The sequence below is a fragment of the Coptis chinensis genome, chromosome 7, assembly GCF_015680905.1.
Source record: "Coptis chinensis isolate HL-2020 chromosome 7, ASM1568090v1, whole genome shotgun sequence".
Taxonomy (NCBI): domain Eukaryota; kingdom Viridiplantae; phylum Streptophyta; class Magnoliopsida; order Ranunculales; family Ranunculaceae; genus Coptis; species Coptis chinensis.
The window spans coordinates 92,940,210-92,967,053 of NC_141462.1; the positions used below are offsets into that span (position 1 = coordinate 92,940,210).

At 36.0% G+C, this 26,844-nt stretch overlaps 3 protein-coding genes, 1 non-coding gene and 1 pseudogene across 5 annotated transcripts; 2 read left to right on the forward strand and 3 right to left on the reverse strand.

Moving 5' to 3' along the window:
• Positions 1-1,841: 1,841 nt before the first annotated feature.
• Positions 1,842-2,850, forward strand: LOC147490041 (Nuclear transport factor 2 (NTF2) family protein). Its single transcript, XM_086571264.1, has one exon. It carries the CDS (start codon positions 2,174-2,176, stop codon positions 2,657-2,659), a length of 486 nt encoding a protein of 161 aa, XP_086427390.1. The 5' UTR covers positions 1,842-2,173; the 3' UTR covers positions 2,660-2,850.
• Positions 2,851-8,966: 6,116 nt separating this feature from the next.
• On the forward strand, positions 8,967-10,808 carry LOC147490042 (26S proteasome regulatory subunit 6A homolog pseudogene; annotated as a pseudogene). Its single transcript, XR_015201220.1, has one exon. The product of XR_015201220.1 is annotated as a 26S proteasome regulatory subunit 6A homolog pseudogene (transcript).
• Positions 10,809-16,124: 5,316 nt separating this feature from the next.
• SAG20 (senescence associated gene 20) lies at positions 16,125-18,403 on the reverse strand. Its single transcript, XM_086574788.1, has 2 exons — positions 18,214-18,403; positions 16,125-16,606 (listed from the first exon to the last, which is right to left on the reverse strand). The coding sequence occupies exons 1-2, from the start codon at positions 18,401-18,403 to the stop codon at positions 16,125-16,127; spliced, it is 672 nt and encodes a 223-aa protein (XP_086430914.1).
• Positions 18,404-21,974: 3,571 nt separating this feature from the next.
• Positions 21,975-24,831, reverse strand: LOC147490044 (PLAC8 family protein). The gene has a single exon (XM_086570840.1). It carries the CDS (start codon positions 24,005-24,007, stop codon positions 22,271-22,273), a length of 1,737 nt encoding a protein of 578 aa, XP_086426966.1. The 5' UTR covers positions 24,008-24,831; the 3' UTR covers positions 21,975-22,270.
• Positions 24,832-24,973: 142 nt separating this feature from the next.
• On the reverse strand, positions 24,974-25,046 carry TRNAA-AGC (transfer RNA alanine (anticodon AGC)). The gene has a single exon. It is a non-coding gene; the product is annotated as a tRNA-Ala (tRNA).
• Positions 25,047-26,844: the final 1,798 nt, after the last annotated feature.

Sequence of the window (26,844 nt, forward strand, 5' to 3'; positions counted from 1 at the left end):
GGTGGCCTGAAACGCACCGGAAATACTCTGAACGGCCGTAGCGTTGGGATACTCTACCACCTTAGGCAGGCACCGCCATCACACTGAGAAAAATTGGAAACATATAGTTGCAAGGATATCTTCCTACTAAAGTTCATACCTTTATCACTCCAGATCTCAAACCGGCCAAGCAAAATCGTGAAGAAGAAGGAGCAAAATCGATTCATCCAACTTTAAAGAAATCACTCAGCAGAATCATCAAATTCGTGAAGACGAAAAAGCCCCGACCACAGCTTACTAAACTTGGATGAAATCATGAAAAAAGTCTGAACTTGCATTGTTCGCAGTGAAGGATTTTACCAGATCCATTGTCAATTTGACCAGATCTTTCATTCTGAAAAATCTCTTTCATTCTGAAAAATCCTCTATCCAGGATAATAGATGCCTTCGAAAATGAAAGTTTTGGATGGTTTCACTCAAGTTGCAAAGAGATTTATTTAGACAAGACCTTAGTAAAGAGTGACTATACCACAAGGAGACGATTCTTTCCTCAATTTTCAATGAGTCACAGTTTTCTTCATTTCTATGTTGATAATCACATTTAGCACTAAGACAGGACCTAACATAACACATTGTTTACTCTTTCATTTGGAGTCTAAGTTGATGGGGAAGATTTAATCAAAATTACATGTTTTCAGGCCTGCCTTCTTGTAAAGTAAATATCTACACGTAATGACATGTCTGTCTTGCGTATCTAATTATTGTAATATTTAAGACAGATCGATTACCAAAATTGTTGCGGCAGGGTACATATGAACTATGAAGTGAGTTTCCAAAATATGACAAATCGGATAGAGACTAAGTGAGTGTTTGGGTCTCATTTTTTCCAAAAAATATTTTTTCTTAAAAAGTATTTTTATGAAAAAATATTTATTCTAAAAACAGTTTTTAAATAAACATGTTTGATTAAAAGCTATTTTATCAAATTAGATTTTACACTATATTTTTCGATATATTTCAACATATTGTGGCATAAAGTATTAAAGTCTAAAACATCTAGGCAATTTATTTGTCTTGAGCCCCAAAAGTGTTTCCCTCAAAGAAAAATAGTTTTTTAATTTGAAAAACAAGTTTTACCTAATTATCATAAAACTAGTTTTTGGAACCAAAAAGTGTTTTTTGGATGAAAAACTTTTTTTTTTAAATAGAGACCAAACACATTTATTTTTTCAAAAAATATTTTTTCACTAATAAACACTTTTTAGCAATAAATAAATAGGATCCAAACACTCCCTAAAAATTTACTTTTAGAGATGAATTTTGTGTTATGCCGTAAACTTGGTGCTAATCACAATACAATTGCGTCAATTCAAACTTTCAAAAAAAAATTATGCGTTCCCTCCTTATGAAGGGACATCACATTGTAGTATTTTGTAAAGTTTATAGATTGTTTTTTTAGTAAAGTAAAGTTTATAGATTGAAATGTCACTTCATAAAGGGGAACAACTACTAATTCATTTCATCACGTCTAAGACATTTACAAAAATGAGAAAAAAAATCCAAAAAAAAAAGGAGAAAATCACTACAATAAAAACAAACAAATAAATATATATAAATCTTATGGCACACGGCTATCGTCATACACAATTAAGGTGTGCGTCAGTAAAAGGGTAGCATGCGCTTAGCACAAAGCCACAAACTATAAGCTAGTTTTTATGCAAGATTGCTAGTGCAACTGCTTAAATGGGTCGCTTAATTTAGTTGCCACTTAGCCTAATTAATTAGTACTTGGTAAGTTTGTGGGTTCAGATTTCAGAAGCCACCAAAACCTTTAGAGTTTAGACCACTCACTTAAAATTAAGAAAAAAACATTGTGGGAGTCCTGTTCATAAATCCACATCCATGAAGTGAAATAAATTACAAAAACGTAATTTTAATGTATGTGGAACAGTATAAAATTCATCGTTTCTTTCCAGGAGAGCATGTTCTTTCGGTAATAAATAAACATCAAAATTCTACTATTCAACTATGTTATGGGAGCAAATATCCTCCATTCATACAGCCATGTCATCCCAAATCCTTCACAAGGGTCCACACATTTGCTATAAAAGCCCTCCCATACCTGCTTGTCACTCAATTGCTCCAAGTGTATATGTTCATTCAAAACACTTGATTATATTAAATTTCTTCAAATATGGCTAATTTGTTTATGGAAATTCTTGCAATAGAGCAAGAAATCAGAAACAAAGCTACTGTAGAAGTTTTATACAAAGCTTTAACTCGCGGCGACACAGAAAATGTCGCCAGCCTTCTAGCCAGTGATCTAGAGTGGTGGTTTCATGGACCACCACGTTGCGAACATATGATGCGAGTGCTAACTGGGCAAGCAAACAATGTGGAATTTAAGTTCGAACCTCGAAGTATCACGGCCATTGATGGGAGAGTGATTGTCGAAGGATGGGAAGGTGCTCAAGCTTATTGGGTCCATGTTTGGACACTGAAAGATGGTTTGATTACTCAATTTAGAGAGTATTTTAACACTTGGCTTACTGTGAGAGATTTGAGGTCTGATGCTGGGAGTAGTCAATCAATTTGGGAGGTGAAGGAAGAGATGCTTTGGCAAAGTGAACCTCGCGAGCACTTAACTAGATCTTTGCCTGGTCTCGTACTGGCAATTTGAGCTTTCTGTGAGCTGTGAGTTTTGCAAGTACTGGACCCTCATATGTTGCAACTTGCAAAGCATTTGAAAAAACAATGAATCATCATAAAAAATATGATTGATTTTATGACTTTGTTATCTAATTTGTGTTAAGTTATCTCTGAAATTGTACATAAAAATTGGATGTATCATGTATATATATTTCCCCAAAATGAACTATGATATGGCAGTCTGCAGGAACAAAATCTATGTGCAGACTGCAGAAACCGCAGAAGCAGTTAGTTACTAGGTTGTGTAGTTGTCCCTCATAAAAAGTTGACTCATCAACGAAATTTCGATAAGTCAAAATATGAAATTTAAACCAAACTTCCAAGACTCTTGGACAGATTCCGGTAAGTAACTGTTCGATTTTGGAATTCTGATAGTTCATTCGTTAATTCGACATTTTGAACAAAAAACGTACACCTCTATGGTTTCCCCTAGTGCCTTCGTGGAAAGTGAGCAGTGTGAACATGTAGCACTTTAAACATGTTGAAGGGTTCCAGGAAGCCTAGATATTTCAACTTGCTACTCCACCTCAATATGTACATCGTAGGACCCTTTGGTGAAATCACAATAGTGATGTCACAGATGAGGCACTTGTAATGGTCGTAAGTGGGGTATGTTAGAATACACAAATAAACCAAAGCAGTAAAGTATGAACGAAGGAAGAATGATGAAGAAACAAGGACGGCGATGGCGGGAATAACCAAGGCTGGATTAAGAACGTCCTTAAGGAAAGATTTAGCCCTTCCAATGGTGCGAGAAGGCAACGATGGCGTCTTCCTCACGATTTGATGGTTAACGATGGCGACTTTGCACTAATCGCAATTACCCTCTGAGCAAAGAATATAACTCTCTCTACGGGCCGAAGAAGAAAGAAAGAAAAGAAAAGGTTTGAGTTTTACGTTTCTCACGAGTTGAGTTTCGATCAAGTCTATTTTCTCTATGGACTCACAAATCCATTTTATAGAGGTTAGGAAAAGAGACCAACTCTAATAGAACACCTGAAACTTCTTTTCTTCAAGAAAAAGGCAAAACAAGTTTAGGCTATTGGTCAAACCACTACCCACAACAAGATAAGCCCCAAGCCCAAGCCCGAACCCTACCCGATGTGGTGGATAACCAATGTGGGACTATCTACTATGCACTAAAGTTAAAGCGAGAATACCATTTGTTCATCTCCTCCACTTTGCACACACACACACTAGTATTTAGAAATACACAAGAGATTCCAACAATCCCCACTATTTCAAAATACTAATAGTCCCCCACTATTTTGGAATAGGATATTACAAAAGAAATGGGTTAACGAAATGCGAGAGAATCGAAAAACAATGCATAAGATAATCGGTGCTTTACGGGCTTGAACCACCATAGGGTAACATGTCTTATAATACGTGAAAGTGGTGGATTAAAAATCTTTGAACCAACATTCCCTTGTAGTAAAATAGAGGACATGCACCCACATTGCTCTTTCATTATATGTCCGTTACTGCGGTGTTTTGGCTTTTTGGCCATACGCCTTTGTGTTATGTGAATGCTTTCTAGAAGTACTTGCACGAATACTCATAAGAACCGACCCATCTACATTCACGTGGAGTGGATATCCATCAAGTGTACATAGCGGTTAGAATACACTATCTCATAAAAATAATGGACTATGGATTCCATTAAGAGTAAAATAACTCGGCCTTTTCTCATTGCTATTCAAGTTATACAAAGTATACAATAATGCTATCTAGTCATAGGGTGGGGCGTCTCAAAGAAAGACAATAGCATACCGGGCGACGAGGTGACTTGTTTTTCCCTTTGAACCTAATTCATGGGATCTCCAATCACATAGGTGGGGTTGCCGTCGATTAAAGCCCTCTATCTAAGGCAAAAGTCCCATCCCCGACGGCGATAAACCACTTGCCTCCAAAGAAGTGGTGCGGTTAGACATGTGGCCAAACTAAGTCCAACCTAACATAATCTCTAGCAAATTGCTTGATTAAGTTATATCTCAACTTACAAGTATTCTTTTCCCATTGCACATAAGATAACATGTCTTAGCTATTGCAATGAGACAGGTTCAAAAGCATATACACATCGAGGTCAAGTAGAGCCAATGGGAAGATTTGCCAAGAGGTTGCTAACCCACTCGGCATCATCACATGCCTTTTCTAAAGGCGATTAGCTTGGATGATATCCAAGACACTCAATTTCCACCAAAGGTAAACACATAAACATTACTGGATCCAGTTTATAACATATTACCCTTCTAACAATGATGAAAATCTACTAAATATCAGTCCATAATCAATGGCTCTGCTATAGTACTTGGATAATCTAAGAATATACATCAAAGTTCCTTATAAGGACACAATGGGTTATCAGCTCAGTATGCCATTAATGTAGGCAATGTCATGTCTCACATACATTATCCATCAAGTACAATTGGCTACCATTGATATTGACATATTTAGTATGAGAAAACACAAGGAGATTATTTTTCATAAGATGGATATTTGCCACAAAAGGTGTTAACACATGCTTACTATCATAATACCCATACTTTTCAATGAAAAATATTTCTACTAAGTGTTATAACAACATAATGAGACCAACATGAGTTTTAATTCCTATATTCACCACCATTCAATTACGTAGTGCCGAAATTCCCCTATACCATCCGGCGGTCCTGGGTTTAAAGATGCGTTGTGGCCTTCAACCATATTCAAACGTCAACATCTTGACAACCTGAATATAGCGATTCTGAGAAATGAGTTTAACAACATAATAAACTATCATTTTCAATGGCGGTTTATGATGTGTTTCAAATAAAATTTCTCTGTCTCATACACATTCTCAATGCTAGCACTCATGATATTAAATCATCTAAACAAAGAGAGATTAACACATATGTCTTGCTTTGCTCTAAAAGAAAGTACACATTTTTATCAACAACGGTACTTTGACATCCATATGACACTAATATGTTGTTGAATTGCTCATGCCATTTATAGGCGCTTGAATCAACTCATACAAAGATTTAACTAAATTGTATACCTTCAGCTCATCACCTGGTACTACTTGGTATTGTAGTTCCGCACAACTACTCAACTTGAGTCTTTAGAATTCTGTAGAAGAAATTCTAGTTATATGAGCAAGGTTTCAAAATAGTATAAATCTTGTCTCTGATTGAAACCCCTTGGCTATTATTATTAGCATTGTATTTTGCAATACAACTATCACGTTTTAGTTTTCTCTTAAAGATCCAATTCAACCTATAGATCCTCCAATAAATCAAGAGTCCAGTTTAGAGGAGTTGTATCCTTCAAAAAGGACACTTCTCATAGACAGACAACTTCCTTATAGGTTAATGAATCTTCCTCAAGAAATATATAAACATCATCACCGTGAATGGTGGAAATACTCATTGATAGTCTTCCAAATTTCTTGTGCGAGAAATAATGGGATTATCTTATGTAGTTCATTATGAACATTCAACCACTCTATGCGATTTCTCGAAAGCACAACCTCAAATAAAATTAGCACATAAGACATTCAATAATAGTGTGGTATCTACAAAATTGTTATCACTCATGACAACTGAAAACAAACATCACTATTATGAGTTTCACCAATGAATATCTACTAGATAATTCTAGGTCTCAAAAAGACTTCTTTTAGATTCATTCACAATAGCCTTGGCAAGACACCCCCCACATTTTGAAGCATTTTTGGATAGGCCCAAGACCTTTCCATACTTTGTATTTCACTGTCTTTCCAATTATCTTGTGAGATGAACTATGGTAAAACAGTGTTATGCATATGGGTCACCACCCCCCACAGTTCAATAGTTACTCAACCTAATCAAACTTACATGCAAAACACATTATATCGCTACAAACACTAAAAGAAACAACAACAATAAAATGCACTCTTATGACAAGAATATATTTTACTCAAGTCTATGATTCTGGATCATATAAACATAGTCATATTATGTTCATGTTATCTATATGAAAGGAAATCCACAAAAGATTCTAATGAATCTTAAAGAATAGAAAAATCAGATGAAAAGGGTTTTACCCGAGATAATATCATTATCATCCTTCTTTTCATCATTCAACATTCCAACTATCATAGGGGAGACAATCCACGACTTGTACATCACCTTAGCTATTTATCCATAGTCATAGGAGGATAATGCCTAATAAGACAATCCACAAGCGTTACATCTCTTTGTCTAAAATAGTCACTGGAGGATATTGTCTAAGAAGACAATCCATAACCTTACATCTCCTTGACTAAATTAGGTTTAGGAGGATATAATTGTTTCCCATATTGTTTCCTCTCGTGAACAACGATACTCATTACTTAATAATATATGACATGGTTAAACTTCATGTCAATGTTAAATAATGCATTCATGCCAAACATGGTAAATATCATATCATAGGTTCAGGAAAAGTAAACTTTAACTGTACCCCTCACAACAAAAAGTATACGATATTTAAGCAAATCTAGCCAATTTGAATATGCAAAACAACTGAGGACTTCACCTCCTCTTTTTACATGAGCTCAAGCAAGATAGGATACCCTATTAACAAGACCTCAAGTACTACCACAACATCTAATGGCTCAACCCATTAATGTCTTCAACTAGAAAAATTTACCAATAAACTATTATCAAGTTTAAAGTAAATCCATCCACGATGATTAATATCCAAAACTAGCATGCTACACAACTTTAACATATGCTATATTGGATATATGCTACAAGTTACTTCATCTAACATGTATTTTCACAACAGTACAATTATACCCATCGTCTAACAATACGTTCACTCAATAAAGGTAAGCAATTTATGCATTGAATACATTATAATTACTATCCAAGATTTGAGAGTGGTTGATATTAGCTATCTTAAGGTCACTCTTAGACCATCTACATACATCTACATATGTACAAAGAAAATAATATCAAACTACTTCTAGTCAAACCAATTAATATCTTAGTGATAAACACGTATAATTTGTTGACTAGGTTATTAAAGAAGTTTAAGCTTAGGGATTTTCCTCCTAAGAAAAACTAGCATGCAACTCAAGGCAAGAATATCACAATATAATCAAACCAAAAGAATTGCAATGAGTGAAAGAATACGATACCTAACCGATTGAAAAATCGGATTACCATATTTTCCTCCTTCTAGAAAAAACAGTTCAAAAGAACTGTAATTCTGAACCAGCTCAGGACGAATTGGGTATCAAGCCTTATACCACTGGAAAGCTCTTTGAATCAGCTATCCAACACAAGAAGCGGATTGCAAAACCGAGCTCTGAGCTGAAAGTTATAGCAGTTTCCGTAACGAGTGACGCAGCTGTCAAAAAGACGAACTTTGACGTTTTTCTTGATAGAAATCTCATATTTGACTACCACAAACGTAGGAGAAAGGTCTACAACCATATAGGGTTTGATAAACCACAAAAGATCAATAAATATTCAATCTTTAATTGGTTTCCCTACCAAAAACGAAATTATTAGAAAATTTCTAAAGTCATAACCCAATAACACAAACAATAACTCAAAGTAAAAGACTTATCTTTTGATTGTCATTATTAAAAGCTTCTCCTTTGTTCTACTACAAAAATCTTTCCTTAAGATTGTTAGAATAGTTGTATAAACACAAAGAACTAAAGTAGAAACCGAAGAACGATAACAATGAAGAAACAAGGACGATGAATCGGAATAACCAAGGCGCTGATTAGGTCACGTCCTTAAGGAAAGATTTAAGCCCCTTCCAATGGTGCGAGAAAGCAACAGCGATGGCGTCTTCCTCCACAGGATTCAATGGTTAACAAGAGGCGACTTTGCACTAGAACGACTACCCTCTGAAACGATGAATATAACTCTCTCCGCGACGGAAGAAGAGAAGAAGAAAAAAAAGGACCGGTTTGAGTTTTACGTTTTCCTCGAGTTGAGTTTCGATCAAGTCTATTTTCTCTATGGACTCACAAATCCTATTTATAGAGGTTAGGAGAAAGAGAGACCAACTCCTAATAGAACAACTTTGAAACTTCTTTGCTCAAGAAAAAGGCAAAACAAGTTTAGGCTATTGGTCAAACCACTACCCACAACAGTAAGCCCAAGCCCAAGCCCGAACCCTACCCGATGTGGTGGATAACCAATGTGGGACTATCTACTATGCACTAAAGTGGCGAGAATACCATTTGTTCATCTCCTCCACTTTGCACACACACACTAGTATTTAGAAATACACAAGAGATTCCAACAGGGTATAGCCATGATCACCAGTTCCAAAGCCGTCGAAAAGGAGGGCATAACCCGTCAGGGTCGTCAGGTCCTGAGGCGCCTTTCTAAATTGAGATGAGCATAGCTAATGTTATTAATTGGAAGTTATGTGTTTAGAAAGTTTGAGTTGGTACTAAATTAGGAAAACATGTTGGTATTAGGAATTCAAGTTAAATTCGAGTTTGGTTAATAATACAAGTTTGTAGGAATTAGGAAGTCTATATATAAACGAATGAAATTATAAGAGTCATCTTCAGCAAGATTATATTTAAGTACGTTTCGTTTATCAAAAGTTCAGTAGATGATTTAATACATAATATTAAGTTCATTGGTGATTCTTGTTTGTCTTCTGGTCACATTGTTCAATCTGTATAAACGTGCGTGATAAATCGGATATCTTCAAAGACATGGATGAAGATGACCAATTCGATTCAATGTCAACCGATGAGATCGTCACGAGTTTTGGCCTTTTCGACACAGAGATTCGATCCTTAAACGATGAATTGCGAAGAACGCAACTAGAGATAGATTCACTAAAGCAGAACACGATACAGAATCAAGAGACGATTAAGTTGTACAAGCAGCCTCCTTACTTAGTTAGTAACGTTCTTGAGATTTTGGATTTGGGTCCTGAAGATGAGGCTGAAGACGATGGTGCTATTGTCAATCTGGATTCACAAAGGAACGGAAAATCTGTTGTAATGAAAACATCTACACATCAAAATATCTTCCTACCTGTTGCTGGGCTTGTTGACCCTGATGAACTAAAACCTGGTGATTTGGTTGGGGTAAACAAAGATAGTTACTTGATCTTAGAACCACTTCCATCGGAATATGACTCTCGTGTGAAGGCTATGGAAGTTGATGAAAAGCCAACTGAAGATTACAGTGACATTGGAGGTTTGGAGAAGCAGATACAAGAACTTGTTGAGGCCATTGTTCTTCCAATGACACACAAAGAGAGGTTTCAGAAACTAGGAGTTCGCCCACCCAAGGGAGTTCTCTTGTATGGACCTCCTGGTACTGGCAAGACACTAATGGCTCGTGCATGTGCAGCACAGACTAATGCAACTTTTATGAAACTGGCAGGTCCACAACTTGTGCAGATGTATAGTGGAGATGGAGCAAAGCTTGTCCGCGGTGCATTTCAGCTTGCAAAAGAGAAAGCTCCTTGTATTATTTTCATAGACGAAATTGATGCAATTGGCACAAAACGATTTGATAGTGATACGAATGGGGATAGGGAAGTGCAGAGGACAATGTTGGAGCTATTAAATCAGCTTGATGGCTTTGGAAGTGATGACCGAATAAAAATAATAGCAGCAACAAATCGACCTGATATTTTGGATCCCGCCCTCATGCGTTCGGGTCGTCTGGATCGCAAAATTGAGTTCCCTCATCCATCTGAAGAAGGAAGAGCTCGAATTCTTCAGATTCATTCAAGAAAAATGAATGTACACCCCAACGTAAATTTTGAAGAACTAGCACGCTCGACAGATGACTTTAATGGTGCCCAGCTGAAAGCTGTATGTGTTGAAGCTGGCATGCTTGCACTTCGTAGAGATGCAGATGAGGTGATTCATGAAGATTTCAATGAAGGTATTGTTCAAGTCCAGGGGAAGAAAAAAGCCAGCTTAAATTACTACGCATAGAGCCTACATGTCTTAATTTTTTTCATATACAAAATTGTATTGCGCTGAGTAATTGGTTATTGTTGGGGATGTTTAAAGTCATTTTAGTGTCTTGAGAACCTCGCTACGTGCTTTATACTGGTTCCTTTACTTGGTTAAGATTTTATCTACGGTCTACCCTTGTTGTGTTCTCTGTTAATCTGTTTCGCACTATTTCATATTACAACCAAACACATCAAATCATCAATTAATTAATCATCTATGTGACATATAGTAGTAGCGCATGGTTGATACTTGATAGTACCATCACAATCTTGCTTTGCTGATAGTTTGTTAAAAAGCTATAGACATTCTCTTCTTCTCATCCCTCGTCATTACTGTCATTAGAAACTGGATAAGCGGATATATTCCTCTAATTGCTCAACTCTAAAGTTTGGTTGCTATATTCCGCACACATAATTAAAGCAAAATTCTCTCACAAAATACTAGATTCCAGTCAAGTGTGTAAATAAACAATATAATCGTATATAAGATAGGCAAATGTTCTCAGTTCGATTCCTTTAACAAAAACTCAAATTTTCTCCAATCCACCAAACAAGTCCTATGTGGCCTAAATAATTGTTAGTCATTACTTTGCATTTAACAAGCAGCGATTAAATATCTAGTTACTTACAAGCACATTTGTTCAATTCCCAGCCTTCGGGCTTGCTTGTTACTACATATATGGTTAAGAGTTAAGACTACCCACCTCAGTGGGGCTTACCAAATTAGGAGCATCTTTAAGTGGTAGCATCAACTGTCCATTTACTACCACCATTCGAAATTTCGTGAGAATCTTCTGTAGGTGGACTCAAACGTGATAGTATCAACTGTCTATTTGCATCCAAATTTGCAATTTCGTTTGCAGATACAGCGCGACAGTGGGAGTGTCGCGTGGGATTTTCTCTTAAGAAATCATTGCCATTTTAGAACATTTTTAGGAGAGAAACCAAGAAAATACCAAATTTTTTAATCAAAAAAACATCAACCAACTTAAGAGAAACATCAAATATTCGACATCAAATTACGTGGTTTTGGATAAACCACGCCATATAGCCCACGCGGCTTTCTCAAAACCGCGCCACTGAAGCCTATCTTAAAAGCCTAAGCCCACAGGTGGAAAACCGTGCGATTTGTTGCACATCAACTTTCTTCTTTCTTCTCTTTCCAAATCTCTCGCGCGGTTTTTGCAAAATCGCGCCATAGAAGCCCACTGTCTAGCCTAAGCCCATGCGGTTGTTCAAAAAACCGCACGATTTAAAAAACGTGAGAAAGATTTGATACAACACCAAACCAAACACCAATTTTTGGCCAATTCGATGTTTGGTTTAGTGTTTTCATCAACATGTGTATCTTCTAAAGATGAAAAAACACCAAACAAATGATGCTAGGATACTATCTCACTTAAAGACGCTCTTAGACAAAAGAAATTTTTTATAATTAAAAAATAACTTGGAATCCACTTTTAACAAAAAATAAATTTAAAATATTTTTAAAAAAATTGGGTCCCATTTTTAACTAGATTTGTTTGCTACCACCTAGAGTTGGTCGGTTTGTGAACAAGCATTCACATACTTGTTTAAAAAATTGACAGTTGATGCTATCACCAGGTGCTAGTGGTGGAAGCATCAAGTGTCAAGTTTGAGGCAAGAATCCACAAACAATGACCAACTCTAGGTAGAAAAAAACACAGTCGCAAATTTGGAGTAGAATCTACCATATACGACATTGGTAATGGTGTGCGACAGTGGAAATGTTGCGCAACATTACCATGCACTGTTTGGAGTAGTAACAAGTTTTCTCAAATAATTCCAACAAATTTGGAGTAAGACCTACCACACGCGACATTGTCACTGCCTCCCCACATCCGAAACAGTAAATTTGACTCTACAAATGCGGTTATACACTTAATGCAGCTATGAATGCTTCCACCTAGTGTTGGAGTCAGGCCAGTTCTACCCTATAAAGAAAAATAAGCGGCGCTTAACTACAATCCTAAGTCTATTATTGTTTTATTTATTGTGAAAAAAAAGGTCACTATTTGTTTTTTATTTATTTTAATCGGTTAGATAAACGGTTTTACATTGAAAAATTGGAAATTAGAAAGTTGCATTAAACCCCTTCGTTTCTTAGCATTTTCGCCTTCTCCAATAAATAAACAGGCACCGCTCCATAACTAATTAATTAAACTTCTTCAACACCCTATGACAATTTATCAAATTGAAACCAACACTTCAATATTATTTATATCATTCTTTTGCCTTATTTGATTTTTCTATATTGTTTAATTTAGTGTAGAATCTCTTTCTCTCTCGTGTAATTCTTTGTTAAATAAATCTATTGAAATTTCAAGTTTGTGACATTGTTGTTTGACCATGATCTGCTACGATGTTATAGGTATAGGATATTTTTTTATTCTTCCACTCTTTCTCATGTATTTATGGTGTTTTATCTTAGATCTCTCTGTATGTGAGGATCTCCCTCACAACACTCCTATGTTTCTACTTCACTTTGTATTTCTGTTTTTTTTATCAATAAAATTCAATTAAAAAAAAAAATTGTGGAGAGACTATTCAAGAAAGAATAAAGAAAATGTTATGATCAATTTTGACAATAATTGTTATCTTCTAAATTTTTTGTTATATAAAAAAAATGTTTGAGGGGGGAGACTATTCAAGAAAAAAAAATGTTAGGATCACTTTTTACAATAATTGTTATCTTCTAAATTTTTTGTTATAAAAAAAAATGTTTGTGGAAGAGACTATTCAAGAAAGAAAAAAAAAATGTTAGGATCAATTTTTACAATAATTGTTATCTTCTAAATTTTTTGTTATAAAAAAAAATGTTTGTGGGGGCGACTATTCAAGAAAGAAAAAAGAAAATATTTGGATCAATTTTTACAATAATTGTTATCTTCTAAATTTTTTGTTAAATAAACTAAGCGTTTGTATTCATATGAAATAACGTAAACAAATCATATCGATTTATAAGATGTAACAATTTTATTAGGACTTTGCTTAGGGCCCCTGATTGCCTTGAGCAGCCCTGGTTGGAATCCACTAAAATTCTGAATGGTGGAGGCAAATATACACTTGATGCCTCCACCTAGATATGCTCTAAGGTAGCTTCTTACTTAAACATCAAAAAAAGGTTTGGCATATAGGCTAATAAGTTGATTCAAATTTCGTATTTATATATATATTTGTGATTAGTATAGGGTTTTTGATAGGTGGATATAACAATCAGAATGCTGCTGTGGAATAAAACCATGATGCTGAGCATAGCGAATTTGGATCAACTATTCAGATAAACTTCTTTTGTGAGCTCAATTATGCCTTTCAGATTGTTTAACTTGGCCTTCAGAATTAACGTATCAATCTCGGATTCCTCTATAAGCACAAATAGAAAGGACAGATTTTTATGTATAATAGTCAAAGAAACCACACAAGTATTCCTCCAGATTAAAAATACTGTGAAGAAAAAAAAGTTGTGATCTTTTCAGAAAATAGCCCGCATTACAACACAAAGAACATTTTCCTTTTTGTTGGTGTCAATATAAAATCTTTTGCTCCAACAAAAAGAACACTACTTTGAAGCAACCAAAAGTCCTGTTTTAGACTATAAAATTAATACTGTTGTCTTAGCCAAAAAAAAAGTCCTGTTTTAGACATTCTTGCAAATTGCAACAGCAAAAAGAACATAATATATATGTGACTTCGCTCCCAAATTGAGACTTTGGGAGCAACACTTCTTCTTCCTATTTCCGCATTCGCCATATACAGTAGGAAGAATGTGCTTATTCCCAAATTTTGAATTATTATTGTTGTTATAATCAAGAACTGGGTGCTGGATCTTATCCTCAATTTCTTGTGGGCTTATTACCACATAAGCAAGTAATTTGGAAGAACCTGGATTATTATATGCATAGATAAGACAGTGCATTATTAGATATTACATAAGACAAAACTTCTACTCCCTGGAGCTGAATTCAGCCTATGTCACCTCTTCTTTTCCAAACGACTGTTTTGTGTTGCCAGGTTCTGATCTCATACAATAGTAAACCAGAGGGAGTATTTTTTAATTTATTTTTTTAAAACGGAACTAGAAGGAATAGAGTGGTTGAAACAAACAAAGAAAAAAAGAGAGACCCTAATTTTCCTATCTAGGAGGGATTCTAATTGGCTTATCTAGTAGAAAGTAATACTAGTTAATCCAAGAAAAAAACTTTAGTTCAAACTTCAAAATATTTTTTCCAATGGAAAGAGCATCATCAAAGCATTTGCATACCAAATTTGGACCTATATCAACATTTGAAACCATCAAAAAGTGTAATTGCTATCTTAAGTTTCACCTTGTTGTCCATTTTATTTTTTCCATTTTATAAATGGGACAGAAAAACTTGTGTCATCCAAAGTTTTGTTTTCCTTTTTAAAATGATTTTTGTAAAATTCTAAAAATTATGGGATAGTAAAATTTGTCCCATCTCAATCATTGTTAAATTTCACATAAATTTTGTTTGGATTCTGACAATTGCTAGGATTTGGAAATGACCTTGACAATGGCGTTGGAGACACAAATTACCAAATTTTTGGCTACCTATCACATTGGGAATCAAATCTACAAATGCATTGATGATTCTCTAAGTAGTCGAAGTACTATACTACAACCCAAAATTAATCTAGAGAATTGCCATGGTAGAAATTCGCAGCTAATTTGTAACTTCCATAACACGATAAAATACAAAAGTCAAGATTAGGGATGTCACAAGATTATGTGTGAGCTCATATTCAATACACGGGACTTTTGTGTGTGTTTTTGATGAGAGGGACTTTTGTGTTTGAATGCGTAACGTAGATGCTCATTGGGAGTCATTGGTTTTGCTTGTTAGGAAAAAAAAACAGGCTGTGGTTGGGGAATACTTGGTGGGTCTGTGGATTGGCTCCCATTTTTTTCTGGGTTAAGTATGACAAAATATTATTCAAAACTTGCCTCCATAACTAATCTCTACTTTACTTCTATTAGCGATTTAATCTATATTGGCTCTACAAATACCAATTGTAACACGGCAGTGGCTAGAAAAACGTGGTGTTTAATTGATTTTTGCTCACTAGATTACCATAGATCAAATAGGCAATTAAAAATTGAACAACTAACTTTCTGAGACAAACATAGGACAAGATTTTATTTTATAATCAAGATAGCAAACAACACGTTGAGTAACACAAAATAACCATGGACACCACATCATAACTACCAACCTCAAAACCAAACCTAACACAAAACAAACTCCGAAACGGCTAGATTAGACCACCAGTAAAGTGGAACTTAGAAACACAAACCAAACAAGACTCCTACATCTTCGCAGTTCACTTTGACCCAGCCAAAAAAAAATTCACAGTTCACTTCACACACGCAATCTTGAGTCTCGGCTGTCTCGACCCTTTATTCTTGAAGTGAAGTTATGCAGTTGCTCTTACTATATTGCAAGAACAAGACCTGGCACAGACTCCCCAGAAAGCTTACTCTGCCAATGCACTGATGATGATGATGATGATGATGATGATGATGATTGTTGATTACAATCCTCGAAACGAGCAACGGTAAGAGATGTATTAAAATACTCCCTAATTTGTATAATCACCCCATTACTTACTGTCCAAGCATGTACCCAAGAAACTGAACCGCTATGATCACACCCTTCAGCTAAAACAGTGGACCCAAAGGAAGTAATTCTACTAGTAGGCTCAAATGCAAAAGATTGATTGGTATTAGACCCAGTCAATAAATTGATCATATGCTGTTGATGACAAGGTGGGCCATGAAACCAATATTCGATATCAGGTAAAAGTAGTCGATGAACGGTATCGACGTCTCGAACGCTTAGCGCATGGTATAGGCGCAGTACAAGCCTTATATTGGATTGCTCCCCCTCCAGTATTTCCTGTGAGTTAGCCAGTTCTAGCAAAAAAAGTGCTTATTGAAAGTAAGTCAGAAAATTTATAAGTTGATAGGTAGAATATGAGAAGATGAGATGAAGATGTTGTGGGGGGTTTTATATAGAGAATTTTGTCAAGTTGGTGGTCCATGACAATTTGAAGTCAAGTTAACTTAAATTGACCACACTTTGGGGTTGGCCGTTTGGGTTCCTCATTAAATTGTAACACTTCCAAATTACAAACAATTGTCCTGTCAGCTTTGGAATCAAATCTGTACTTAGACAATTACTATACTTTTTTCTGAATCCATACGAGTATAGGCCTTTGTCCAATTCCAAATTAAGCTGGATAATTACATTTTTCAATTCGAATTAAACGAGGTATGATCATTTCCATGGCAGCGATATAATCCCCACAACCTAATTTTATGACCTTTGGTAATATAAGCTCCAGCGAAATTGGACACAGAAAAAAAAAAAAGTAATGCCAAATGAGCCAAACAAACGTTCAAGAAATGCACATCCATTGCAAGTTGCCCATATTTAGCTTGGGTCAGTCCTTGGCACAACTTTGGTTGGAATAGTGCTTTAATAAGTATTTACACCAAAATAGTTCAGAGCGTTTTTTCTTTATCAACATTCAATAGTTAGTAGCTGTTATTTAAGGGGCAACAGCATATGATAGGCATAAACATTTAGATGCTACTGGTGATTGTTTCTTTAAGACAGAATATATGCACATGAAATATACCTATCAATTTGTATGCACATATCTGAGTGTATTGAAAGTTTTATACTTCGGCATATGATAAAAACCTTTAAGTGGCCCTTAGTCAATCTGATAAGTTTTTCTCCGTATAGAACTTTGATAACTTGTTCCAAATATTTTTATGTTTCTACTTTCTACTGTTTCTAGTTATATTCCAACTGAAAATGCAATCCCACTAAGTTTTTTTCACCAAGTTATTAATTGAAAGATGTGCAAAACCAACTATCTCCACTTCCATTTTTGATGCACCGACTTTTCTTTCACACTCAATTTAAAGTCACGTCTTGGTGATTGTGTTAGCTATTAATCTTGTCAGTTTCTTAAACATACTTTTACGTGTCTTCTTCGTGTTGCTTGTCTCGTCTCTTTCATTCGACATCAGCATTGTCCATTTGAGAAAACGACGTGCACTTCTCCGAACTGGTGGAAAGTAAAATGTGGAAGTTGCTGGACTTTAAGCTCGCCCCATGCACCCCCTCTTCTTGATTTCTCAATGTTCTTATTTCTCAACTTTTTAATGCTTTCTTCGATTCATAATATTGATATATCCATAAAGAATAAAGATTCACAATCAGTGTTTAAAGAATAAACTTGGGAAGAAAAGAATGTCTTCTATGTTCGTTCTTCAGCTGTATTGTTTGAGAAACAATGCGATATACATGAAGTAAACAAGGAAACTATGGTTTTGATCAGATGATTGCACTAATTCACTATAAAGAGACTGACACAGTAAGTCTTACCCACAACAAATAGGCATTCAGGAGAAGAGAGTGAATTTGTCCCAACCATTTTTGGGCACATAAACAGTTTTTCCGGACAGAATAAACAGTTTTTTCGGGCACCAACTCCACTAATCAGCACTTGCTGTCTTGTGGACAGCAAATAGTAGTCTGTCCACAAAGTTATTCTGGGAAGAGAGCGCAATTTGTGCACAAACAGCAGTTTCTCTTGGTCCAAACCATTTTCGGGCACAAACTAGTTTTCTCGGGCACCAACTCCACCAATCAGCATTTGCTGTCCTGTGGACAGTAAAATAGTAGCCTGTCCACATAATTATTCTGGGAAGAGAGCTGATTTGTGGACAGGCTTGATCTGGGAAGGAGAAATATACCTATCAAGACCTAATACACCACCTAATCTAACTCAGTGCAAGCAACATTATCGGGTAAAAAAAACTCAGTGCAAGCAAAAAGAAGCCTCCACCAATCCAGCAGTATAATTTTCCATATACCAATCAATCCTTACGTCGTCGCCGCCATAATAATTTAAACAAAATAATCTTCTTACTTAATTAGAGTGAAATTTTGTCTGGTTTCTGAATCTATACTTAATTCTATTTGTCGTAAGCTGACTCAGTCCTCAACTCCTCATATCTCAACAATATCATATTATGACTAAGGACACTAACAGCTAGCCCAGGAAACAATACAGTGATTCTCTGCCAGAAAATATTTCCAGTTAGTATCATAGTATCATTGAAGAATCAAGCGTTAGAATCCACAGTTTCTGCAATATATGTTGCTTATTTGAAACCTCAGCAGATCATTTCCATTGGCAAAAGATTTCTCAAATAAAGTAGTTTTATACTTTTATTACACATTTACACCACATTCAACAATTCGTGTCGTTCTGTTGTTTCCATGAGGCTGACAAACCAAAAAAACATACTGCTAAACTATAATCTTAGATAAAGTCTGTTCAGCAGGCAATTTTGCACGACCATACCCACCTAACATAATCTCTCTGAAGGCATAATGAATATAATAAACAAGATTTTTCAGTGTTGGTACGCAGATAACTTTGATGGTATAACATTCCTGCAAAATCTGTCCAGCGATGTCAGGAGTAAGCTTTTATCCTTCCGGACTTACTATGTAACATGACGTAATAGTACCACAACAATACATTCTTCTACAACATGCATAAAATGATCTTTTTCAGATTGTCGAAAAAAACGTCATTTTAAGTTTCTCTACATAGATCATCGAGATTCTCATCAAGCTCCGTAGCTCAATTGGTTTGTTAGTGCCTCATCCACCCAGTCCAATGTCATCTCATCAGGAATAGTGCACTAGAAAGTGCCAAACTGCCAATTACACAAAAAGGGAACTTGACACCATTATACAACAAGGTGAAGATTCATACTTTCTAATACAGGTCGTATGGAATTTGGACGAATTATCAGAGATGATACTGGCATACTTATTCACGTGTTCTCGCAAAGCTATACCAGAGTGGCTATATTGAAATGGATCAAAGAAGGGCTTGGTGGAAGTCTAAGAGTTGGGATAGCATAAGATTCCTATGCAGTTATCGATGTGCCATTCTTTTTAAGCATCTAGAAAATATAATTTGAAACGGATGCTCAGACTTTTCCTGTTGTGAGTCCTTCAGGCAGCCAATGCATACTGGGTGGAGTGCTCCATAAATGTCAGATCAGAGAGCGGGGAGGGGGGAGACAACTTCAGGCTCGCTAATTACAACACTGAGATTGTGGGATATGTGAATTTCCTTGTCATGTTCCTTTTTCGTAATTCCAGTCCTTTTTCTCTGTTTTTGATACAACGACTAGGTTATTATACAACTTCCTCCAAAATCAAACTTCTATCCTGTTCCAGGAAACACCCAACCCACCACTCATGAAAACGCCATAAATATCAAACTTAAAATGGTTGGTATCTTAGTTTCTTGTTCTATCTAAATCTCCTAGAGTCAGCTCATAATCATTCACACCCTTAGTTATACATTAAAGTGATAACCCCAACTTCTGTTAGTTATAGGATTTGACAGAACCTGTTCTGATTTTCATCAACTAAAGTATCAGACATTACGCCTGGGTTTATTTCCCGGTAAATATGTAAACATCTCCAAATTTTAACTAAAACTTCGTAGGTTATGAGTAGAGTTGTAGAGGACTTCGTAGGTGTTTTGACAACCAAAATCCTACCAAAGAGTGATGTAAATTTGGCGAAAATGTTGCTCTCATTTCAAAAACCGCAAGAATATCAATAAAAAATTTGCATCCTTTTTTGGTAGGATTTTGATGGTGGAAATACCTACCCAGTCCTGATCCTCCGCTCATACCTTGTTTTAGTTAAAAAAACAAACCACCTGGAAAAGTTTACATATTTGAAGGGAAAAGAAGAACGTAAAGGTGAATTCACTGGCTTGAGAAAGCGCTTAAGTATTAGACCCAGTGACCCACCAGGCCCTCAATGATGATCATAAGGCTAATCCCCTGGTAATTTCAGTATGGTTATTCACATATTTTCGATAAGAGTATCTCTACCCTCCAGGAATTGTAAAAATAAAAAATGGCACCTCAATGAACTAAAGTTGGTTACTATGAGCCTCCAGAAAAGGCTTCTCCAAATGAAAAACTGAAATTTGATAAACAACAAGGAAACAGTTTCACCGAAAGGAGAGTGATTCAGAAAATAAGAAAAGCTAAACACTGATGACAAATGTGCTTAAACTCATAATTCGGATGATTGACACTCTCCAATACAACCATTAGGGTTATGGGCTCAAGAACCCTTGCAGGGGGGAACAACTTAACAAATATATTAACTAACACCCATAATTTGATAGGATACATAGGCCATACATTTACTTATTGGACAAGTCCCAAAGGCAAGTGATGAATCCTTGTCTCGGTGCATAAACCAAACACGACTTCAAAGACATTGCCCTAAACGAAGATCTTTCAAGAGTCATAGATGTGTGCCTATCTAAAGCAATTATGGGTTTAGACTTTAGACCACATGTAAGCTTAAGCTCAGACACTATGTATCACTTCTGATTCGTAACTTTGTAAGGGACAGGCGTGCCTTCGTGTCCCATGCTACTAGGACCTGGATCTTCACATCAAATCAAGTCAGGCTTTTGTTGATCCTTCTGTATAAAACTAGATTATGACGCAAACACCTACTAGGCTTCGCCCAACTTAATTTTTACCACCTTTGATCCTACAGAATCTCTTGAAAATCCTGGTTCCAGAAAGGCCATTCTCTACCCTCATTAATTAGAACTACCTGAATCACAAATAATAAACACAACGGAATCCGCACAGGGTGAATGTTCAGCACTTCATCTACACTAAAGTAAAGGAGCAAACCTATACAAAGTGAGTCTTGACCTCTCAGTAACCTACTTCTAAATTTAAATTACATTTGTCTCCACCAGTCACCAAATTCATTCTCACCATTAGTTGGATGTGGGACACCGCTTTGTCTATCACTAAAGCAAAGGAGTTAAACTTCTAGAAACCGAATGTCAAAAATAGGTAGACAATAGTACCCATTATTTCACACAATAGTGGCGTAATAAACAAATTCAACACACATGTCCTTAGTTATTTTTAATAATTAATCCTCCCTTTCCCCATCCCATCTAATTACATCCCAACGTTTCTCTAAATTCAGTAAAAACGAAGTGAATGTGTCTTATATTTTCTCCAAAACTTTCTATCACTTGTTGCACAATCAATCTTAAGTACAGAAACATAACTTTAAAGAACTGTCTTTTATCTTATCAGGAAGCATGAAGATGTAAGGACAAAGGTAAACATTCAAACAGGCTGATAGAATTAAGAAAAAAATTAGAATATGGAGAAATGAAAAGACCACCACAAACCTAAGTTTTAATGCTCACAGAAAGTATAGAAGCCTTATAAGACATCGAGTTTTCAGATCGTTGTTCATTCCTCCAATTTCTCTACAACTGAATATACTTATGGTCTATGAAAAATCAAGTTTATATCATCGCATGAAGGAAAATTACTCTTACAGAATACTACAGACAAGAAGATAGTGTATGATAGCACAAAACTACATTATAAGGAGCCGTGCAAGAACTTACAAGCATGTATGGTTACCAGCTCCCCGCACATAACAGCTTATATTCAAATGGACGCTGTCTACACATCTTCTCTTTGTATCAAAGATGGAGTAGGAGGTGTTAAAACGCTGTTGTTACCTCTCACAGAAGACTCTTCCATCACTATGGGTAAATGCCTGTCAGGACTGTCATAGCCTTTTGAAAACCGGCTAGGACTGGGAGAGTTTATCATGCCTGGCCTCGATGGGCTAGAACCTGCCCGATGTGGTGAACCCTGGCTCAGTCTCGACTGACGTGACCCATCTTCACGTGGCAATGGAGACAATTCAGGTTGCTGAGGCTCATTCCCATTTTTAATGCAAAACTTCTCTTCTACAATATCATAAAAATCCCCAGTCCGCACCTCCTGAGCAAGCGAACACCAACAACAAAAAAGCCACTGTGCACAATCAGTCACGGCCGGGCTACCACAGCAAAGGTTATTCGGAGGTAAATTGTATCTCTTTCTCATCTGGATCCTCCAGAAGCCCCCATAGAGTAAACCAAAGACGCAAAGCACTACTCCTGTCAATCCCAGAGCCTCCCTGACAACCTCATTGTCGATATTGACAGCAGCCAAGTTGAAGATCCAGAAAGGAGCCAAACAAAACAGAAGAAAAGTCGCAATGTGAACGTACATATTCCCAAAACCAAGTCTTTCCATATTCCAACCAAAGACACAGAAACTACAGAAAAGCGAGAGATATGACAGACAAATATCATCCCATATATCAAACAATCCCCCCTTCCATCTGGGTCTCTCCTCAATGACTTTTTGATCATTTCGTAACGAAAACGAGAATCTCTTCTCTAGGGACATCAGCTTCTGGTAGCTAGTTCTGTTAGCATCAACAATAGGAAGGTGATCTTGTGCTTCATGATCAGCTTCAGACTCGTAGTCCTTCCCCAGTGGACTCAAAGTAGTGTACACTAAGGCAGCTACTGCAGATCCAATTGCAAAAGCTACGCAAAGACCAACTCCAACTGCAGGCCGTACAGATCTCTTGTATCCCAAGTTAAGTCCACATAATGCATACTGAGCAAAACAGTTCAGATGGAGTAGAGCCACGACAACCATCATGTGAGCCCATTCGTGGGGTTTATACGTACCATTCTTGCAGTAAATCTTTCTGAGTTTAGTAATGTCCTCTGTCTTCCATCTACATAAAAGAACAAGGTGATAAAACCTTTGAGGATGTTGGTACAGGCACATAAGAGTAAACAAAGCATTCAGGATTTGATTATTGACTTCAAACCATGCATTCCTGTGGGATTTCTTTGGTATTGCGTGGTTTAACATGCCTATCATGACCATGAACAGTATGGCACCCGAGACAGCAACGCAAATGATCCAAACAAAAAGGGCCATGTTCATAGGGTTCTTGATCCATTCTTTGCTCATTTTCCACAGTGCATCCCAATCAATTCTACGAACAAAGGGTAAATGGAAATGTTTACGAAATCTGTGGCTTGGAGAAGAAGGAACTGAACGTGAAATCTTGTCTCTGTCCCCCACAAACTGCCGGAACTTAGCGGATGGTGAAGATAAACTATGCCGAGACGACTCAAGTTTCAAGAAACCCACTCTGCCAGCCATCCCCGTAACGGACTCCATGAAACCCTTTTTTGTGTTTTCATGGCCTAATAGTCCCCTTTTAGATGTTGAAATGTGAAGAGGAATTCGACTCTTGACTTTACAACCATTCGTGGAACTCAAATTTGATATTGAATTTTCACTTACTTCCTCCACACCTTCTCCATTAGCAGTCGAAACCATTGCAAACGTATATTTTAAGCTTTTTCAAGCCTGCTAAACGTTGGAAAATAAAAACCAAATCCTGGAACTCATAAGACGAACCACATTTGATTATTCTTTGGTACAGCTAAAGATCTCAGTATAGCATACAGAAACCGTACGTGAGTTTTCAGCACATCATTATCCAGCAACCCAAGTTTTGCAGTGTGGCAATAAGGCTAGATGACTTTCAGCAGAAACTCATAGACACTGCAAAACTTATTGTGAAAACAGAAACCTGACTTCTCGATCAGCGTCAGAGATGCCAAAGACCTTGTCAAAACAACTAATAAGAAAAGTTTGAATCAGTGATTCTGCCATCTCCATCTGAAAATATATTGTCAAACTGACTGAACATAAAAAAAAAAAAAAAAAAAAAAAATGTAGTCTAATCAATTTCAAGGTGATATCTGCTTGGAACCACATGAAACATACACTTAGGGGGGTGTTTATTAATGTGGAAAAAGCTGCTAAAATAACTTATTGTAGCCAATTATGTTAGTGGGAACTATTCTACGCTAATGGGAGTAAAGAGTCTGCTTAGCATCTGATTCCAAACAATCCCCAGAGCAAAGAATCTAACTTCATACAACAATTTCAATATAAACTAACCAAAATAATGAAGCCCCAAGGACTCAAAAAGTTAAAAAGTACCTTTTATGACTTTGGTGTGCCTGCTTATGAAGAACAAAGACTATCATTATTACTCATTCTAAACACGCGTTACTAACAATGTTAATTATGAGACCAAGCATTTATTTGAGATAAAAAAATAATAGAGATAATAGATAAAAAAAAGTTTATAGTGACAGGCAGAGTTGAACAGTGGGGAAAGTTAAATAAAGTAAAGAGGTCACTTATAACGTGAACGTGAACAAGACACTTGTTTAATTTTCAAACTAAGTCAAATCCAACGGTTGAGCTTTTGATATTTGGTTAAATATTTTGTGGAGATGCGGGGTATCGATCCCCGTACCTCTCGCATGCTAAGCGAGCGCTCTACCATCTGAGCTACATCCCCATTTGTTGACATCAGTTAAGTTAACCATATTACAATGTTTTCTTTATTTATTACAGTTTTGATTTTCTATGAAAATGTCAAAGTTTCATGACGATTTATTTTATATTGAAATTAATTGCCAAATATCAAGGATATGTAATGAAACAACTTTGGTGTTTGGTTATAGGTGCATAGATTGGCTTTAGTATTAAGTAGCTCAGTGTCGGCTAAGGCAAAGCGAACTAATGGCCACCAAACCAAAACAATAAATAGTTCCCACTTATTTAGGATAAAAAAATAAACTAATTATATTTAAGAAAAAAAATAAACACACGATTTCAATTAATCCATCACTCTTTGAGAACCCAACTCCTTATTAAGGTCCTATTTGGCAGCATGAATTGTCCAACCTGTAGAAGGAATAAGGCCCTGTATACTAGGTCCTAGTGTTTAGTCCGGTTCATTTTATGAATTGGGGCCACAACTAATGAGTAGGGTATAAACGGGATAAATTGTGAAACTAGAAAAAATGTGTATAGTGGATCTTTGGGTTTAGGTGAGATACCGTAATACACAAGAGAAATACAGGAGAGAGAAAACATCCTTTTATTATTCATTTGAATTATACACTCAAAATATCGAATATTCTTCTCCACCCACTCATTTTCTTCTCTCACAAATTCTTCTCTTCACCTTTTCAAATTAAAATTAGAGATCAGAAACAGGAGAAGCAAGCAACAAAAAAAAAACATAAACGGTCTATGGCTTATTCTTCATCACCGTCTCCATTTCGATCGACCTACCACCGTTTTAATTCTTCCATGAAATTATGTTGAATTGAAGTTTGATTTTTCTTTTTGAAGTTACTGATATAGGTTTTCTTTGGTCGATTTGTGTGTGTGTGTGTGTGTTTTTTTTTGGGGATTTTTATTCCATTGGGAGAGTTGGAAAAAAAAAACAATGAAAAACAGTATGAGACAATCCCTCTAAAGTAAAAGGGACCAAACAATTTCTAGAGTAATTACTTTTAGAGTATCACCACTTGTTTTCCATACCCTAAACATGGTCGAGTACTACCGAATTTCACGTGGCCAAACAGAGCCTAAACTCTTTGGCAATACTAAACAATTAAAAAAAACAAAAAACACTAAACCAACTCACAATTAAAAAACCCAAATTTTTATCTATATCTAAAAAAACAAATAAAACTTCTCTGCCAAATAACAAAATCACTCACAATCATCGAGAACCCAACTCCTTATTAAACTATTTGGCAATACTTACCCCACTCGTTACAAACAATTAAAAAAAACATTAAACCAACTTACAATTAAAAAACCCAACCTTTTATCTTTATCTAAAAAAACAAATAAAACTCTTCTTTCAAATAACAAAATCGCTCACAATCCCCGAGAATCCAACTCCTTATTAAACTTTTTGACAATACTTACCCCACTCGTTACAAACAATTAAAAAAAACAAAAAACACTATACCAGTTCACAATTAAAAAAGCCAAACTTTTATCTATATCTAAAAAAAAAAAAAAAAAACTCATCTGCCAAATAACAAAATCACTCACAATCCTCGAAAACCCAACTCCTTATTAAACTCTTTGGCAACACTTACCTCACTCGTTACAAACAATTTAAAAAAAAAACATTAAACCAACTCACAATTAAAAAACCTAACATTTTATTTTTATCTAAAAAAACAATTAAAACTCCTTTGTCAAATAACAAAATCACTCATCATCCTCGAGAACCCAACTCCTTATTAAACTTTTTAACAATACTTACCCCACTTGTTACAAACAATTAA